A 19,603-nucleotide genomic window follows, 5' to 3' on the forward strand; every position below is an offset into this window, starting at 1 on the left:
ACAAAACACCAACAACATAAAAAAACAAAAAACAAAAACAAAACAAACAAAAAACAAAACCAAACAAAGAAAAAAAGAGCATTATATAAATGGAATCACACAGTATGTCGCCTTTTGAGACTGGCTTTTTATTTTTTCTACTCAGCAAATGCCCTTTGAGATCTGTCCAAGTTGGGCATGTTCCTTTTTATTATTATTTTTTTTTCTGTTTGAGATGGAGTCTCGCTCTGTCACCCAGGCTGGAATGCAGTGGCGTGGTCTCAGCTCACTGCAACCTCCACCTCCTGGGTTCAAGCAATTCTCTTGCCTCAGCCTCCTGAGTAGCTGGGATTATAGGCACCCACCATCATGTCTGGCTTTTTTTTTTTTTTTTTAGATGAAGTTTTGCTCTTATTGCCCAGTACAATGGCATGATCTCAGCTCACTGCAACCTCTGCCTCCCAAGTTTAAGCAATTTTCCTGCCCCAGCCTCCTGAGCAGCTGGGATTATAGGTGCCCCCACCATGTCCAGCTAATTTTTTTGTATTTTTAGTAGAGATGGGATTACACCATGTTGGCCAGGCTGGTCTCAAACTCCTGACCTCAGGCAATCCGCCTGCCTCGGCCTCCCAAAGTGCTGTGTTTACAGGCATGAGCCATCGTGTCTGGCCCCCTTTTTATTGTTGAATACTATTTCATAGAATGGATGTAGCAGTTTGCTTAACCATTCACCTATTGGGGGGTATTTGGTTGTTTCCAGCTTGGGGCTATCACAAATAAATCTGCCATAAACAATCATGTATGAGTTTTTGTGCAGACATCAGTTTATTTATTTTCTGGTACAAATGCCCAGAAGCAATTGCTAGGTCATATACTGAGGTGTCTGTTTAATTAAAGAAGCTGCCAAACTATTTTCTAGAGTGTCTGTGCTATTTTTTATTCCCATCAGCGATGTATGAGAGAGTTAGTTTTGTCTGCATCCTTGCCAATATTTGATATTATCACTATGTTTGATTTGAGCTGTTCTAATAGATATATAGTGATATCTTACTGTGGTTTTAATTTGCATTTCCCCAGTGGTTAGTGTTGAAGATCTATTCATGTGCTTTAAGTCAACTCATTTTTAAAACCTAAATACATGTATTTAAAAAGGAAACTTTTGCTTTGGGAGGCCAAAGCGGGTGAATTGCTTGAGCCCAGGAGTTCAAGACCAGCCTGAGCAACATGGTGAAACTCTGTCTCTACAAAAATTATAAAAACATCCAGGCATGGTGGCATGCACCTATGGTTTCAGCTACTTGGGAAGTGAGGCAGGAGGATTGCTTGAGCCTGGGAGGTCGAGGCTGCCGTGAGCCGTGATTGCACCATTATACTCCAGCCTGGGAGACAGAGCAAAACTCTGCCTTAAATAAATGAATTAAAGGAAATTTGTGATTAGTGGTTCTCAAAGTGTGGTCCCTGAGCCAGCAGCATCAGCATCACCATCACCTGAGAACTTGTTAGAAATGCAGATTCTCAGGTGCCACCCCAGACCTCTTGAATCAGAGCCTCTGAGGCGTGGGTTCAGCGACCCGTGGTTTAACAAGCCTTCCCGGTGAGAATCAGTCTCATTTACTACAAATAGAAGGTAATGGTAAAAATAAATGCATCTGCTTATCGCCTAAAATCCTCTTGTGGGCCCCAGGTTCTCACAGCACACTTTTGGGCAGGAGCCCCACCCACAGAGGCTATGACAAGAATGCTCCTGCCCCTGGGGTTGTGCAGTGACAGCTCACACAGCTCCACGTGGCAGTTCTGAGTTTGGGAAACGCCGATGTAGTCCTGCTACAGCCCTTCCTGCCCTTCACTGGACTGAGAAAATCCAGGCTCTGAGGAGGGCGAGACTTGCCCAAGGTCACCCAGCAACATGGTCAGTCTCCTTTCTCAGGGCCCTCACAATGCCTGGCCTGTTTAAAGCCTGCCTCTATTCACTGCTGAGTGAAAAATCCAGCTCCAAAACAGAATATGGGGAAGGATACTATCTTGTGTAACTCACGTTTATAGCTGCAGATACATGGGGAAAAAAGTCAGAAAATACTGTTGAAGCAGTTATTTAGGGAGAGAAGGGGTTTGCTGGTTTGTGTTTTTAACTTTTCCATATTTCATAATTTTTATCACAATAATGTTTAGTTACATAATCAAAATGTATTAAATGTTAAAAATCGACATGAAGCCTTATCCAGCCACAGCCTGTTGTTGGTAGAGTCAGGAAGCCTTCCAGACAGAGCAGGCCCACACCTGCCCCAGGTCATACCCTGGGCCTGGGCACATGCTAGGTCCTCTGTCTGAACACCCTCACCCCATGGTGGCCTTCACATCTGTACCCACCAGCACCTCCTGTGGGCGAGGCCCTCCATTGCATCCAGCCCTGGGCACCCCCTAGCCCAGAGGGCACCTCATGGTCTGAGAGTCCGCCTGTCTGTCTCTAAAGAGAGGAAAGCTCCTTGGGACATGTGTTCCACTTGACCCCTGACCCCTGGCCTGGTAAAGAAAGGTGGACAGTGGGTATTTGGTGAATAAATGAATGGATGATTGGAATGAATCCCCAAAATGGTGATTTCCTGAGGCCCTTCTCCAGCTGGCCCAGGTGGAACCAGTTCCACTTTTCACAGGAAAGCCAGGTGTGAGGAGTGGGGCAGGTGTGTGTGAGGGGCCAGGTTCTCGAAGGCTGGATGGACACGGGGTTTGTGGTGGGTCTGGGGGCGGCAGTGCTGCTGTGGGAGCCTGGGGGAGGGCTCCTCCCTGGAATCCCCCAGGGTATCCTGGTGCCCCCAGCTGCTGCGTGGCGTGAGAATTCCTGGCTGGTGGGGACACACAGGGGCTTGTTTGGATTGGCCACCTGGTCCAGCCAGGGAGCTGCGCCCCCAGCCCCTTGGGGAAAAGCTCACTTTTGATGTGTGACAACAGCTGCAGGCAAGGGGAGGGAGAGGTGTGCTGGGCCTCGGCCTTAGAAGCCAGAAGCCCTACCTTGGTCTATATGGGAAAGGGATGCAGCCTCGGTTAACTTTAGGGTCCTGGGTTATGGTCAGAACCCTCCCTTATGGACTCAGTGACTTGGGCTGACCCAGCCCCTCCCTGAGCCTCATCAGTGAAACCAGGACTGGGCCAGGGCTCTCGACACCTCCCAGCTCCAACCTCTGGCTTTCTCCTAAGGGGGCAGGAGATCAGACAGAGGTGACCCAGGCTCTCCTGTTTACTTCAACCTCCTTGTGAAGCCTCCCTCTTTCTGCCTGTGAGGTGGGTGGGGCCGGAAGGAGTGGCATTCACCTGTGGGTTCTGACTTCTCTGCCCAGGTGTGCCTGGAGAGCCTGGTCTATACCAGGTGCTCTGCTACACCCCACAGCCTGGCCACGACCTCCCTGCCTCCAGAGCAGCCCTGGCCCAGGGAAGAAGCTGGTCTCTGCATCGAATGATAGGTAGAAAATGGAATTGGGGATGACAGCTCTGAAAAGGAGTCAAGGAGGAGGTGCCTTCCCAAGGACGTGGAGGGTTTTTCCAGAATGGAACTTGACTGGTATGGGCAAACATCAGGAGGTGGGAAGGGCGGCTCCCTCTGTGGGAGCCGGGGTGACTTGCCTGGATCAAACGGTGGCAGGCTGTGGGCAGGGTGGGCAGAGCTGGGGTGCCCCGAGCCTGGGGTCCCTGTCCTTGCAGAGGACTGGAATGCAAAACAAGTGTCCCCTGCCCTCTGGCTGGGGGACATCATCTACTTCCAAGCCCAGACATACACCAGCTGCCACAAGCCCCTGAGGTTCTTCAGAGGACCAGTGTACAGCCACACCCACACTGGGCCAGCCTGCTGGGCCCACCTGCACCCTGGTCAGAGCCCATGACTGAGGGGACTCTCTGGGGACGACAGGGGCAGTCTCATGCTGCCCTCTTACAGGTGGATCCGTCCCTGGGATCTGGTGCTGGGCTGGGGTGGGCTGAGGCTGTTCTCTGCCGGGGTGCCTGGTGGACAGCAGGTGGAGCAACTTCTCCTTGGCTTTCCTGGACCCCAGGACACAGCTGAACACTGCACTTTACCCTGGATGCCTTTAGATTCTCAGGGGACCCTGGGAAGGAAGAGGGGCTGCCCCTGCAGGAGGCCAGGGCCCTGGGCCATGCTTGCTCCCCCCAGTCCCTCCAGCAGGCACGTCCGCTTCAGATCGACATCACCTGATTCCTGAAGGCCTGGGCTACTGACAAGAGCCCCAACACCCTCACCAAGGTCTGTTCTTATATCAGAGCAGCTAGTATATGAGTTCAGAGCTGAAGGGGGTGGAGAGAGAACGAAGGGCTCTGTAAGAGTTCTTGGCTCCCTGCTGCGGTGGGCCCCGTAGAAGGCCCCCCAGAAACCTGCAGCTGCTGTAAGTCACTGGGAGGAAGCTGCAGCCGATGTGTTTCCCAGCCTGGTAGATGGAGAGGGGTTTCCGGGTCTCCGAGTGGGAGGCCCAAACGCGGCCTTGGTTGTAGCAGTGCAGGAATTCTAGCCAGCTCTGGGGCCCGGGGCAAGTCACTTAACCTCTCAGAACCCCACTCCTGGTCACCGTGGGGCTCTTGTGTGGTTGTAAAGAACACCCCTGGCCACTTATGTCCCATCAGTGGAAGCCGAGCATGGGTGGAGACCCCCAACACTAAACTCAGTGGCAGGATCCAGCCTTCCTAGCTCTCCTACATAGAGCCCAGAGCCAGCAGGGTGGGCTTCCTGGAGAAGCAGGCACTCCTGTGGGCTGGAGAGCATGAGTAAGGGTCCCTTTGGCAAGGTGGAAGAGGCTGCGGTCAGTGGAGGCCATAATGAGGCAGAGCTTGGGCAGAAGGGGCATGATCGGGGGATCTGAGACCCAACAGAGACTGGACTGAGGACACTGTGCCACTCAGGTGGTGGAAGCTGAGCTACTGCTGGGCCCCCTGGTCCTGAGTGAGGCCTCACCAGTCTTGGAAGCTGTGCCAAAGGTGGCTTCATGTAAGGGTGCATCTGAGCACTTTTTCTGTTTGTTTTTAGAGACGGGGTCTTGCTCTGTCATCCAGGCTGGAATGCAGTGGCACAATCATAGCTCACTGAAGCCTCAAACTCCCGCGCTCAAGTGATCCTCCCACCTCAGCCTCCCAAAGTGCTGGAATTATAGGCCTGAGCTACGGAGCCTCATTTTAAATCTTTATAAATATCTCCTCCTGTCTGCTTCCCTGGCTGACACACATGCTGGCATCTTGCCCCTAGACAGACATGTTTCTGGACTTGGTTCCATTTGTTCTGATGGGCTCCTCTCTCTCAATGACCGCAGGTTATAGTATGTGGCCATTCTTACACATTTCCATATAGACCTGAGGGTTAGTGTATTAATGTCAAAGTTCTACTGGTTTTCGAGGCTGGGTGGAATGTTTGGGTTAATTTAGTTGTGGGCATCTTGACAATATAGGCTTTTCCTCCAGGAATGGTGATTCTGGGACGCAGGTTTTGCACATTCTAGTTTATTGCTTGGCTCGCTGCCACAGAGGATGGCACTGCTCCACACGCCATGCCCAAGAGATGTCCCACCTTATTTTTCTAAATCAAGCTGAATGTTCTCAGCTGACAGGATATCCTATCAGTGCTGCGGGGATCACTCCCCACAACCCGAGATGAAGTGAGGCGGAGACTATGGAGCAGATCCGTGCTGACTGCATTCGCCCTTCCTGACCTGCACTGCTGCTGGCCAGGGCTGTGTCTGAGCCGTCAGAGGGCATTGACTTGGGGATGGGCCAGGGGGCAGTGCTGGAGAGATGCTCCTCACCTCCCTCAGCTCCTCCTGTCCACCCAACACTTGGCCACCAAGGCCCCTGACTTCCAGGCCCCAATCACCACTAACAGGGTGCTGCATGGGAACAAAGTGTAGGCCCAGAACCTGGAGTTCAGGTCACTCCTCCTTCCAGTCAAAGCCTCTGCCCCTCCCAGGTGATTCCACCCTCATTCCTCCATGGGCCACATATCCTAAACAAAGGCCTGGACAGGAGATCTCTATCCGAATGCCCAGAAAACACACGTGGAAAGGCTCTACGTGTCCCCTGTGGCCTGCCAGAGGTAAGAGCCTGCCCGTCAAAATGCACAGTCCTGGTTCTTGCAGGGAGGTGAGGAGCAGAGGCAGAAAAGATCCATCTCATTCTTTTAGCAAGAACTTAAACTTGGGAAAGCCAGACACAGTACATTTCTTAATCCTGATACTTTTATAACTGGTTATAGTGGAGTCACAGGCACAACTGTTTTCTAACATCTTTCAACTGGCCACATAACACCTTGTAATTTATTTTTATTTTCTAAGGCCGGGGGAGTGGCTCATGCCTGTAATCTCAACAGTTTCAGAGGCTGAGGCAGGAAGACTGATTGAGGCCAGGAGTTCAAGACCAGCCTGGGCCACACAGCAAGACCCCATATGCAACAGAGAAAAACCCTGTCTCAAAAAAATTTTTTTTGAGTACAGTGGCATGATCACAGCTCACCAATTCCCGGGCTCAAGCAATACTCCCACCTCAGCAGCTGGGACTCTCAGAGCGCACCATGACACCTGGCTAATTTTTAAATTTTTGGTAGAGATGCGGTCTCACTGTGTTGCCCAGGCTGGCCTTGAACTACTCCTGGCCTCAAGAGATCCTCCCAATGCGACCTCACAATGCACTGGGGTTACAGGCATGAGCCACCATGCAGCCCCTGCAAAATCTAACTGTTCTTCAGGTGCTTCTTTTGGACCTCCTAGCTAGACTGCCATTGGCAAATACTAGTTTATTATTTTCCCACATTTATGTTAATGGATTTCCCATGTTTTATTTGTCTAGACTCGGGTTTCTCAACAGCAGTACTATTGACGTTCTGGGCTGGATAATTCTTTGTTATGGAGCTGTTTGTGCCTCGCGGGATGCAGCATCCCCAGCCTCCGCCTACTACATGACAGTAGCACTCCTCAGTGTGACAGCCAAAATGATTTCAGATATTGTCAATTATCCCCAGGGAGGCAAAATCGCCTCCAGTTGAGAACTGCTGACCTAAAAACCTCTGGAACAATGTTAGATCATGGTAATGATAGCACATACTGCTCCTGACCTTAATGGGAATACCTCTAGCATCAAAGTGTAGTAATACTACTGTCTGGGCTGTTATTAGTACACTGTATTAGTCCATTCTCACGCTACTATGAAGAAATACCCAAAACTGGGTAATTGACAAAGAAAAGATGTTTAAGTTGACTCACAGTTCTGTATGGCTGGGGAGGCCTCAGGAAACTTACAATTATGGCAGAAGACACCTCTTCACAGGGCAGCAGGAGAGAGAAGCAGAGCCGAGCAAAGGGGAAAGCCTGTAATAAAACCATCAGATCTTGTGAGAACTCACTCACTATCACCAGAACAGCATGGGAGAAACTGCCCCCGTGGTTTAATTATCTCCACCTGGTCCCATCCTTGACCCGTGGGGATTATTGCATTTCAAGGTGAGATTTGGATGGGGACACAGAGCCAAACCATATCATACCCATTATATTAGCATACTGTATCAAAGTATAATTTTCTTTGTTGTTGTTGTTTTTTTCTTTGAGACAGAGTCTTGCTTTGGCTCTGGCTGGAGTGCAGTGGCACGATATCAGCTCATGGCAACTTCCATCTCCCAGGTTCAAGCAATTCTTGTGCCTCAGCCTCCCAAGTAGCTGGAACTACAGGTGTGTGCCACCACGCCCAGCTAATTTTAATTTTTTTTTTTTTTTAGTACACATGGGGTTCGACACGTTGGCTAGGCTGGTGTCAAACTCCTGGCCTCAAGTGATCCCACCACTTTGGCCTCCCAAAGTGCTGAGATTCCAGGCGTGAGCCACTGCACCCAACCTGAAGTATAATTTTCACAATGTGAAAAGCTTGACTTTCATACAAATAATGAAGGAATATGTATAAGATATTTTCTTTAATTTACAAGGGAGTCAGCAACACGGTGAAGCTAGTTCAACGAGTGTTTTGAGAGACAGTGTCTATAGTGTTCCAGGAAGGGCATTCCGAAGTGCATTCTGAGATAGAGACAAAACTTGTTAATATCCTGTAGGGAGGCCGGGCGTGGTGGCTCATGCCTATAATCCCAGCACTTTGGGAGGCCGAGGCAGGTGGATCACCTGAGGTCAGGAGTTTAAGATCAGCCTGGCAAACATGGTGAAACACTGTCTCTACTAAAAATACAAAAATTAGCCAGGCGCGGTGGTGGGCACCTGTAGTCCCAGCTACTCAAGAGGCTGAAGCAGTAGAATCGCTTGAACCCGGGAGGCAGAGGCTGCAGTGAGCCGAGATCATGCCACTGCACTCCAGCCTGGGCGACAAAGCAAGATTCTGTCTCGAAAAAAAAAAAAAAAAGTCGTATAGGGAATAAAACTGTCATCTTTGGGAATTATCTTTTCTACTGGACAGAAATCTGTAAGTTAATATATATACATATTCTCAAGTATATTCATAACATATTCTCTAGTATATCTCCCTACATTAGTGGTTTTCAAAGCATGGTCTCAAATTGGAAGCACCAGCGTCACCTGGGAACACAGACCTTCAATGCTCAGGCCCCACCTCAGTCCTACTGAGTTAGAAACTTTGGTGTGGGGCCCAGCAGCCCGTTTCACAAGCCCTGCAGGTGATGATGATGCACTCTAATGTGTGAGAACCACTGCTCTAAATAGTCAAATAATCTTTATTTGTAAAACAAGTATCTATGAATCAATACTCCAGTATGACATTAAAAGGGCACGCCACCCACCTTTAACTTTATTTCTGAATGTAAATATTTTGTGTGTCTGATGTTAAATTTGCTGTTTTGTTTTTCAAATACTCTTGAGACAGTTTTCATCTGTTCTTAATTTTCTCTTTTTAAATAAAAAATGGTTTTCCAAATCTATCCATTTTTCTCTTGTTTAAGCTATTGATAGGATGAAACAAAAGTTGAGCCATTCTTACATCTTTTTTTTTGAGACTGAGTCTCACTGTCACCCAGGCTGGAATGCAGTGGTGCGATCTCGGCTCACTGCAACCTCCACCTCCCAGGTTCAAGTGATTCTTGTGCCTCAGCCTCCTAAGTAGCTGGGATTGCTGGGATTACAGGCACCCGGCACCACGCCCTGCCATATATATATATTTTTTTAATTTTATTTTTATTTTTTATTTTTTAGTAGAGACAGGTCTTGCCATGTTAGCTAGGCTGGTCTCCAACTCCTGACCTCAGGTGATTTGCCTGCTTCGGACTCCCAAAGTGCTAGGATTACTGGCATGAGCCACTGCACCCAGCATTTTTTTTTTTTTTCCTTTTTTTCCTTTTTTTGAGATGGTCTCCTTCTGTTGCTCAGGCTGGATGGAGTACAGTGGCGCCATCATGGCTCACTGCAGCCTCCACCTCCCAGGCTCAAGAGATCCTCCCATCTCAGCCTCTTAGGTAGCTGGGACGACACGTGTGCACCAGCACAAGCAGCTAATTTTTTGTAGAGACTGGGGTCTCCCTATGTTGCCCAAGCTGGTTTAGAACTCCTGGGCTCAAGCGATCCACTGGCCTTGGCCTCCCAAAGTGCTATGATTACAGGTCTTATGTTCTTAAAATTTTTCTTTGACACGGTATATGATAGTCTAGTAACGTAACATACTGTTGCTTTCAACAGGCTAGTGCTTATGATTTGTAAAAGAACTCTTCAGAAATGAGTTCAATTTTACCATGAATTGGGACACTTTCTATTTCCATTCTATAGAGCAGTTTACTTGTCATGAGCTCTGTCTTTTGAAAACTTGAAAGCCTGCAACAATCAAACCAGCTGCACCTGTTGCATGGGATAGGCATGCAATTGAGGAGAGAGCTCAAACTATGATCAGCCCTCTGTATCCTCGGGTTCTGGATCCTTGGATTTAACCAACTGTGCATCAAAAAATTTGGAAAAAGTAAAACAAGAAACACAAAAATTTTAAAATACTTTATATCAGCTATTTACGAAGCATTTATGTTGTATTAGGTATTAGCAATCTAGAGATGATTTAAAGTATACAGAAGGATGTGCATAGGTTATATGCAAATACTATGCCATATTATATCAGGAACTTGAGCATCTGTGAATTTTGGTATCTCTGGGGTCCTGGAACCAATATCTTGAGGTTAACTAAGGGACGACTGTATTCAGTTTCTTCTTTGGTTATTAGTTTATTCTTTAATGTATTTTTGTTGTTGTTTTGTCTTTTTGTTTTTGCCTCTTCAAGTCAACGTCGGAAACTTAGTTGTTCTAGATTACCCATTAGCTCAAAGCTACCAGTAATCAGACTACCACTGCAATCGAAGCAACCTATTATTTTTTAACCCATCAGATTGGCAAAAATTAAGATAAGCATCTATTGATGTTGAAGCTGTAGGGAGTTTTCCTGAGCATGTTAATTATGACAGCCCTTTTTGCTAGGCACCTAGACGATTCATCAAAATGAAACAAAATACCCATGCACTTCAAGAAGTTACCTGGTTATTTCCTTATCTGGGTGTTGGTTATGTGAGGTCTACAGTTGATGAAAACTTATTAAGCTTTTTACTTCCAATAGGTACAATTTTCTGTATGCGTAGTATATTTGAAAAGTTTTTAAAATGTCTTTTGCCACAGCCCGCAGCTGTGTATAATGCTATTCGCTTAACAGTGGAAAACATGGCAATGACCTGAATCCCCCTGGCTCCCGGGATCCTACCCCCCTTAAGTTAATGAAAATAAAAGTAAATGAAATAACTTCCACTGTCTTTCGTAATGCCTTAAATCGGTCCTCAGTTAAACTGGCGGTTGGCGCTGGTTTTTTCCAGGGAAGGATTCTGGGAGACGGAGGAGGAGACGCCAGCATTTCGCCCCCAGCACCTCCAGTAAGCTGCGGTCCTCCCCCAGCCTCACTCGAGCAGTTCCCACCGCCCCAGAGGTCGTTAGTCCAAGTCACGTGATCGTCGACTCAGCTGACCCGGCGGGACCGGAAAAAGAAATTCCCGGGCCTGGCTTCCTCGCGCGATGATGAGGCACCAGGGGTGAAGTGGCCATGGGCTGCTGGAGCGGAAATGAGGGGGCGCCAGTGGCTCTGGAAACGGGCGGAGGTTGTCTGCACTGGCCGCTCCGCACAGTGTGTGCGGGCGTGAGGTTAGCAGGTCTGGTGAAGAAAAGTCCACCGCCATCCCGCTCCGGGAGTGGGGCGGGTAAGACAGAGCAGGCCGGCGGGCTTAGAGTCCCCATGCTTCCCTGGCGGAAGGAAGGGCCCCTGACTCCCGGGGCAGGAACTAGGGCTTGTCTGGAGCTGGGAGTCCTTTCAGGTCTTCCCTAGCTCCAAGAGGACCTCCCAAGGACACCCCGTTCCCCAGCCCTGCTGTAGGACTTGGACAAGAACGTGCTTAGAATCAGGCTCACTCTTGCACAGTTAGGAAGCCACTCCGCTCTTTCCAGATCCAGAAAGTAGTAGTTTTGGGGCTGAGACTTATCCATCCATCCATCCATCCAATCCATCCGTCCGTATGTTCAAAGTGCCTAGTCTATACCGTGAAGTGTGCTAGGCACTGGGTGGACTTGAGCTGCCGAGGGAAGGGGAAATCAGAGGCTTGAATTGGCAGTCATAGTTAAGGCTCCAAGGGCAGAGACCTAACTGCGCCTTGTGTGTAGTGCTAAGGGCGCTCCCTGAGGATGCCATCAGCCTTAAAGGCGATGGCAGGAGCTGGCTGGCTGAAGTACAGTTTGTGTACCAGGGGTTGGGAGGCAAGGGTGGGAGGTGTGTGTCTTCAGACAGGGAACAGCATGTGCAGAGACTTCAGATGAGAGAGAGCATGGCTCCCCAGGAATGAATGCATTTCCCATAGCTGGGAGAATATCATCTGGAGGTTAGGGAAAGATGAGGCTGGACAAGTAAAGACTGAATCTTCCTGGCTGTTGGATCACCACAATCAAGATAACGAACATATCCACTGGCCCCCAAAATTTCCTTGTGTTAGGGGCTATTTTAGAAAGTATGATCAAGAAGGGCCGGTCTGCCAGGGTGCAGTGGCTCACGCCTGTAATCCCAGCACTTTGAGAGGCCAAAGTGTGCAGATGACCTGAGGTCAGGAGTTCGAGATCAGCATGGCCAACATGGTGAAACCCTGTCTTTACCAAAAATGCAAAAAAGCTGGGTGTGGTGATGCATGCCTGTAGTCCCAGCTACTTGGGAGACTGAGGCAGGAGAATTGCTTGAACCCGGGAGGTGGAGGTTGCAGTGAGCCAAGATTGCGCCATTGCACTCCAGCCTGGGCAACAGAGCAAGACTCCGTCTTTTAAAAAAAAAAAAAGAAGGGCTGGTCTGATGAGGTGTCACTTGAGCAGAGAGTGGAATGAAATAAAGGATAGCAAGCCACATAGAGAGTGCAGCGGGAGCAAGGCTGGTGTCCCTGAGCAGCAGCAGGGAAGCTGGAGTGGCTGGAGTTGTGTGGGTATGGGGAAGAAGGGAGAGAGTTCACTCGTCTCTGTGAGGCCCAGGACTTTGTTTTATCCCCTGCTGTACCCCCAGCACTTAGAGTGGGAGCTAACACAGAGAAGGCACTCAATTGATGTTTGCTGAACAGATGAATGCCTGGAGTAGACCTCAGAGCAGGGTTTGGTGGCAGGGTGGGTCAGGGAGAGAGTTTACTCAACAGCCTGGTGATAGGGGAGAACAAGTGGCCAGAGGGTATCCATCTATGTCGGGGACCAGGGGTTCCTGCTGGGCAGCAGTGTGGGAGACACACGGATCCTGGCCACACCTCAGACCTCCCTCCAGCCTGATTACCTGCCTCCCTCCCTTGCAGAGGTTCCGGTTCTGTGGTGATCTGGACTGTCTCGACTGGGTCCTGGCAGAGATCAGCACGCTGGCCAAGATGGCTGAGTGCACAGGGTCTAGTCTGGGTGGAGGAGGGGTGCTGGGTCTGGGAATTGCGGGTGTAGGGGATGGTGAGGTTTCTCTGGGGCTAGGGCCTCAGTGCTCTCAGCCTGTGCTACCATGCTTTGTGACCTTGATCAGTGACTGGCCTGCTCTGAGCCAGTCCCCAGGAAGGAGGGGTGAGGTTTGCCAGCCTGGCTGATGTAAGGACTTCCCTTCCAGTCTTCTGTGAAGTTGCAGTGCTCTGCAGCCAGGTACTAAAGGAGCTGCTGGGACAGGGGATTGATGTGAGTACAAGACCCAGCACCCCATTGTCCCATGACCTTATGACCCCCGGTGCCCTGAAACTCTGCACTAGGCCCAGGGAGATGGGTGAACCAGCCTCTCAACCTCTCTGGGCACCTCCCTTCCTTCTTTCCAGCCTGTCTGTTCCTTGTTGCAGGATCCAGGCTAGGGGTGAGGGGCTGGTGAGCAGGGGCCTGGCACCCCCTGAAGGTCTCCTTTCACCACAGTGTGAGAAGATCCTGAAGCTCACGGTTGATGCTAAGTTTGGTGAGTACCCCGCTGAGTCCACAGGCCCCAGGCAACCCTGGGACCTCGGCATGGTGCCTGGTACAGAGGGGCCCCCCACCCCTCCCAGCAGCATCCTTAACCTGCCTTCCCTAGTGGAGGAGTATGAGGGAAAGAAAGACATTGACCTTCCCACCTTCCTGTCCTCTGCCAGCTCCTGGTGGAGCAGTAGCAGTGCCCGTAGCCCTCAGGAGGCCTTGGGGCCTTGAGCTGAAGTTAATAGGGCAACTGGGAGGTGGCTGGGGCCACAGTGACACCCCCTGTCCCACCCATGGGTCCCTCAGAGTCAGGCGATATGAAGGCCACAGTGGCAGTGTCGTTTCGTGCTCTCCGGTGCGGCCAAGCACAGTGTCGATGGCGAATCCTTGTCCAGTGAACTGCAGCAGCTGGGGCTGCCCAAAGGTACGGGTTGTGGGTGGGCAGCTGGGCAGCCTGTGGGCCAAGGGCTGCTAGAGAAGGGAACAGGCCCTGTGACCCTGAGGTGTACCCTGCCCTGTCTGGAACCCAAGCCCAGCCCCCACCTGCTACCTCCAGAGCTACTCCATTCTACCCCCAGAGCACATGGCCAGCCTATGCCGCTGTTATGAGGAGAAGCAAAGCCCCTTGTAGAAGTACTTGCAGGTCTGCAGCCTGCGCAGTAAGTATGAGGCCAGCCAGGGTCTGGGCTCATCCTAGAAGGTGCACGCAGCATGCAAAGTGCATGGAGAGTCCAGGGAGACGACTTAACCACAGTCACATACCAAGCAGCCACAGAGCTGGGACCTGGCCCTGGGTCTCCTGACTCCGCGGACTCTGTGATGCGTACGTACAGGATCAGACCTTGCCCTTTCCTCCTGGGTGACCCTTCCTTAGTCCCCCGTGCCCCATGTGTGAGCACCCAGCTCACTCTCGTTCCTTCCTCTCCAAAGTGTGGTCCCTGGCAGCACGAGTGGCAGAAGGGGCAGCAGAGACTGTGGACCCCTCAGCTGCACCTAAGTCTTCTGTGTGGTCTAGCTGTGTGTGCTGGGGGAGGCTCTTGGCCACCATTTCCCCCTCTGTAAACAAGACCGATACCTGTGACCTGGAGGGTGGGAGGCCAGTGTGAGTGCCAAGCACTTGGAGCAGGGCCCTGAGTGAGCATGGACGTGGGAGCAGGGGTGTTTCTCGACTTTATGCACCTTGGGGATGGCAGCGGGGCTCCCTGCGTGGGTTGACAAGGCATTGCTTTCCCCCACCCCACCTCTGTCCCAGCCCTGCAAGTCCAGTCCTTGGGGGTCTAGGAGGGAAGAAGCCCATGGCTGTGTGACCTCAGGCTCGTGCCTGGCCCTCTCTGGCTGTGAGTTCCTGGGAAAGTCAGCACCCAAGTCACGCCCTCAAGTTTAGCACCTTGACAAGAAGGGCGGGGACACTGGGATCAGGCCCAACCCTCTGGCCCCAAATCCTGCGGCCCCAGCTGGAGAATGAGGAGATGCTGGGCTTGGATGGGGGAATCGGGTGTAAAGGGGCCTGCTCACCCCTCAGCTTGGCTCAAAGGCTCAAGGCGTCAAAGGCTCAGCCTGCCACTCAGGAAGGAGCCCTGGCCCAGCCAGACACTCACCAGGACAAGGGCAACTGTGACAAGCAGGAGGCCCAGGATGAGGAGAGCCACGGCATAGCTGGAGATAAAGGCATCCAGCAGGCTGGAGGCTTTGGGGCTAGGACTGCTTAGAGCAGGGCAAGAAGGCTATGGCCAGGTAGGGCTCTGCCTCTCAGGCTTCTGAGAAGACAGAATCTGGGCCCAGAAGTTGCTGTGGGACCAGAGAGCTGGGGCTAGGAGCACCTTGGAGGGCTCCATGAGGAGGGGAGGCAGGCTTCAAATCAGGGCATGTGGAGGCAGCAAGCCCAAGGGAGGAGGCAGAGGGACAGAGGGAGGCAGCCTGCAGAGGGAAGGAGGTACTGACCTTGGTCTGGGATGACCATGTCTACCACGAGGCCTTCTGCCTTCCACAGGGTGTGCAGACCCTGGCGTGCACAGTCCCACATGACGGCCTGGGCTGGCGCCACCCTGAAGAAGGTGGCACCCACTCTGGCGGTCAGTGGGTCTGGCCTGCTGAGAGGATTATCACAGACATCAGGGCGCTGGGCAGCCTTGGGGGGGATTAGGGGAGGTCATCTCTTCCAGCCTCCTGTCCTTAACCCCAGAACCCTGGTCTGAGCCCTGGGTCACCCAGGGCCACCCTGGACCCACTGGAATTCCTCCACCACCACTTGGTCAAAGTTCTGCAGAGGTCTGAGGACGAGGGTCAGCTGGGGGTCAGGAGAGGATGAAGAGGGTCACAGCTCTACCAAACAAAGCTTCATTCCTTGTGGCGCCTGGCCCACCCCTCTGCTGCCAACCTCAGGCTGGCCCAGGCCTGCAGAGTAGGTGCCTAAAGGCATCGTAGCAGCTCCTGTCATGCTGGTCTCCCCCCGGGGCCCCCTCTGGAGCCTGGCACCACGGATCTCAGGGTGAGAGGTACAGCTCTGTCTCCCTTCCCCCTCATCCCCCTCATAGGGGCTTTGTCCACCAAGGCCTCTGACTGCTAGGGAACCCACACCCATGGCCTCCTTCTTTCTGACTGCTGGCCCTTCCCCAGCCTGGATGCTTGAGCCCTGGGCGGAGGGGTAACGATCCCAGGACTGTCTTCGCAAGCAGAGAGGCTGCTTGGCACCAGGCCCTGACTCCTTGGGCTAAGCTCAGCAGCAAGTGTGTCACCAAGGTCCCCTGGGCAGAAGGGGCTCAGCCCTGAGGGCCCATCACTCGCCACATCTGCATGTTCCTGCTGGGCATCCACCCTGGGGACCCAGCTTTCCCCCTGCCCCCAGCTGCTAGCAGCCCCATCTTGATTCATCCAGGGTCCTGGAGGCCATGTCAGGAAGCAGCCAACAGCTGAGAGGAGCACTTGGTGTTTCTGCATCTTTTTTTATGGAGCTCCCTTGGGTGGGAGGGGCTACAGACTCAAGGGAGACTGCAGGCCACCCCTTCCCCACTCCCTGGCTGGGTGGGCTTCCAGCTCAGGAGTCTGACTGGAAAGATGGGACCGTCCTGTCACAGAGGCAGGTCTGAGTAGTCCAGGCCCAGTTTTACCCTCCAGCAGGGCCCCTTTCATTCATTTGTCCAGCTGGCTTTGCCCAAAGCACAAGTAATGTCTATGTGTACTGTGTCCCCTGTCCTCAAGGGAAGTATGGCTCCAGTCCTGGCCTGGAACTCAGAGACCTTAGAATTAGAGGCCACATCTGGCAGCGTGGACCAGCATGGTCTGCCCATGGCCAGGGCAGGTACCATGTTGGCAGCCCCAGACCTGACACCACAGCTCCCATCTCCCCTCTCCACTTCCATCCTGCACATCACCTACACTACGTGCTGTCCCTGATGAATCCCTGTGGAATCCAAGCTGTCAGCTTCTGTCAGCTTGGCTGGGAAGTCATGCTGACCAAAGGGGAATGGGCAGCCTGAGTTGGGGGCTTAGTGGGAATGGACCTGGTGTGGGGTGGGGGAGGTGGGGGTGAGGTGGGTGTCTGGTACCTCTCTGCTTATCTTCCCTTCTCCTTTGCCCACAAAGGAGGCATCTTCTCCATGTCCCTCTGCCACCCCAGGGACATAAAATACTGCCCAGGTCTGTCTCCCCTTGGACATAGCCCACCTACCTTCCTGTGGGACTCAGGACTTTGTTTTGTCCTGTGGCCCACATGAGAAGCAATTATCCCTGCTCTGCTCAGCTGAGAGAGGACAAACTGAGGCAGAGCAGGGGAACAACTCTGTCATAGTCTGGCTGTTAATGGCAGAGTCAAGACCAGCCCTTCCCTGAGTGTCAGATCCAGTGGACACTGTATTAGTCCGCTTTGCATTGCTCTAGAGGAATACCTGAGACTGGGTTATTTATTTATTTATTTATTTTTGAGATGAAGTCTAGCTCTGTCGCCCAGGCTGGAGTAGAGTGGCACAATCTCAGGGCACTGCAACCTCCGCCTCCTGGGTTCAGGCTACTCTCCTGCCTCAGCCTCCTGAGTAGCTGGAATTATAGCCATGCACCACCATGCCTGGCTAATTTGTTGTATCTTTAGTACAGACAGGGTTTTGAGATGGAGTTTCACTGTTGTGGCCCAGGCTAGAGTGCAATGGTGTGATCTCAACTCATTGCAACCTCTGCCTCCCAGTTCAAGCAGTTTTCATGCCTCAGCCTCCCAAGTAGCTTGGATTACAGGCATGCACCACCATGCCCGCCTAATTTTGTATTTTTAGTAGACAGGGTTTCACCAGGTTGGCCAGGCTGGTCTTGAACTCCTGACCTCAAGTGATTCACCCGCCTCGGCCTCCCAAAGTATTGGGATTACAGGCATGAGCCACTGCTCCTGGCACTGAGACTGGGTAATTTATAAAAGAGGTTTATTTGCCTCACAGTTCTGCAGGCTGTACAAGCATCTGCTAGGCTTCTAGTGAAGCCTCAGGAAGCTTTTACTTCTGGTGGGAGGCAAAGAGGGAGCAGACATGTCTCATGGTGAGAGAAGAAGCAAGAGAGAGGAGGCATCAAGCTCTCCTGTGAACTAATAGAAAACTCACTCATTGAATCACTTGAACCCAGGAGGTGGAGGTTGCAGTGAGCCAAGATCATGCCACTGCACTCCAGCTTGGGCTATGAGTGAGACTCTGCCTCAAAAAATAAAAAAATAAGAAAACTCACTCATTACCATGGGGAGGGCACTAAGCCATTCATGAGGGATCCCCCACCATGACCCAAACACCTCACGCTGTAGGCCCCACCTCCAGCATTGGGGATCACATTTCAACACGAGATGTGGATGGGACAAGTATCCAAACTATGTCAGAGGCCTCCCCCTCCCTCTCATCAGAATCTTCTGTCCTCAGTTCAGGTGCCTGCTGGCCTCCATGCCTGGCTCCTAGGAAGTCATCTTGGCCCCATGGGGTTGGGCAGGGCCACTAGGCCGAGGGTTGGAGCCCTATCTCTCCTAGTCCCACCTGGGTCTCCATCACTGGCTAGCCTGCTCTGCTTGCTGCATTCTCTCCACACCTGCTCCCTGCAGCCCAGGGGTCAGTCTGGGTGCAGGCCTGGGTAGAGGTCCAGGAGCAGATTCTTCCCCGCAGCTCATACCTCCTGTGCACCATGGCAGCCAAAATGCACCAGCATGGCCAGGAGCACTGGCTTGTCCCTGTGGTCTCAGTGTTTTGGGAGGCTGAGGTGGAAAGATCACTTGAGACCAGCCTGGGCAACATAGCCAGACCCTGTCTCGAAAAAAATAAAATGAGGCATGGTGGCATGCACCTATAGTCCCAGCTACTCAGGAGGATGAGGTGGGAAGATCGCATGAACCCAGGAGGTCAAGGCTGCAGTGAGCTATGATTGCACCACTGCACTCCAGCCTGGGCAACAGAGCAAGACCCTGTCTCTAAAACGAAAAACAAAGTGCACCAGTGTGTGGATTCCAGCTTCTCCTTGTGTGTGGACCTGACCTCACTCGGCCCCATCAGTGAGTGGGAGGCTTCCTGCTGTATTCCAGAACATTCCCACCACTACACCTGTATTCCTCCTGCGTTCTCTGGCAGGCTTTGTGAGGGGACCTGTCACCTACCTCTCTGGCTGCCCTAAGGCCCAGCTCAAACCTTCCCTGACCCTGAGAACCTTTTTCTGAAGAGTCTTTCCCCCACCCATAGGCCCCCTCATTTCAGAGCTTTTGGTGGGGTGAGTACAAGGATTGACTCTCTGCTACCAGCCTGGGTAGGATCCCTAGGGTTGGGTTTCTGGATGGCATATGAGGGTCTAGACCAGGACCCAGATGCCTGTAACCTGAAGGGCAGGCCCTCAGCTGCCCCAACTTCATGGAGCCCCTCGTCCAGCCTGACCTTCCGGGACCGGCCCAACCCCTGCATCCTTTGGTCTTGGTCCCTGCTAGGAACTCTGGTTACCCTGGCTTACCTACTTTGACTCCAAAGGTAACGCTGACATCCCCTGTGAGACACAGTGACAGACTGAGACTAACGTAGGGTTACCTGGCTCAGAGTCACCATGGCCAGGCAGAGCTCAGGTCCTAGCACTGTTCAGCCTCTGCCTCCCGGGTTCAAGTGATTCTCCTGCCTCAGCCTCCCAAGTAGCTGGGACTACAGGCGCATGCCACCATGCTTGGCTAATTTTTTGTAGTTTTAGTAGAGATG

At 52.0% G+C, this 19,603-nt stretch overlaps 1 protein-coding gene and 1 long non-coding RNA gene across 2 annotated transcripts in view; one reads left to right on the forward strand and one right to left on the reverse strand.

Moving 5' to 3' along the window:
• LOC115835396 overlaps nucleotides 1-10,913 on the reverse strand; it is a 28,309-nt gene extending 17,396 nt beyond the window's left edge. Inside the window, exons 1-2 of the long non-coding RNA XR_004030361.1 lie at nucleotides 10,744-10,913; nucleotides 7,257-7,325 (exon numbers count right to left, since the gene is read on the reverse strand). This is a non-coding gene — a long non-coding RNA (uncharacterized LOC115835396). The remainder of the gene's footprint in view (nucleotides 1-7,256; nucleotides 7,326-10,743) is intronic.
• A 73-nt stretch (nucleotides 10,914-10,986) lies between these two features.
• Nucleotides 10,987-14,155, forward strand: LOC100592263 (COMM domain-containing protein 4). Its single transcript, XM_030813825.1, is given in 7 exon segments — nucleotides 10,987-11,007; nucleotides 12,798-12,887; nucleotides 13,108-13,154; nucleotides 13,380-13,419; nucleotides 13,722-13,752; nucleotides 13,754-13,839; nucleotides 13,994-14,155. Coding segments are annotated over 7 exon segments (417 nt in total). The 5' UTR covers nucleotides 10,987-11,003; the 3' UTR covers nucleotides 14,113-14,155.
• The last annotated feature ends 5,448 nt before the right edge of the window (nucleotides 14,156-19,603 follow it).

This window comes from Nomascus leucogenys, chromosome 6 (assembly GCF_006542625.1).
Source record: "Nomascus leucogenys isolate Asia chromosome 6, Asia_NLE_v1, whole genome shotgun sequence".
Lineage (NCBI taxonomy): Eukaryota > Metazoa > Chordata > Mammalia > Primates > Hylobatidae > Nomascus > Nomascus leucogenys.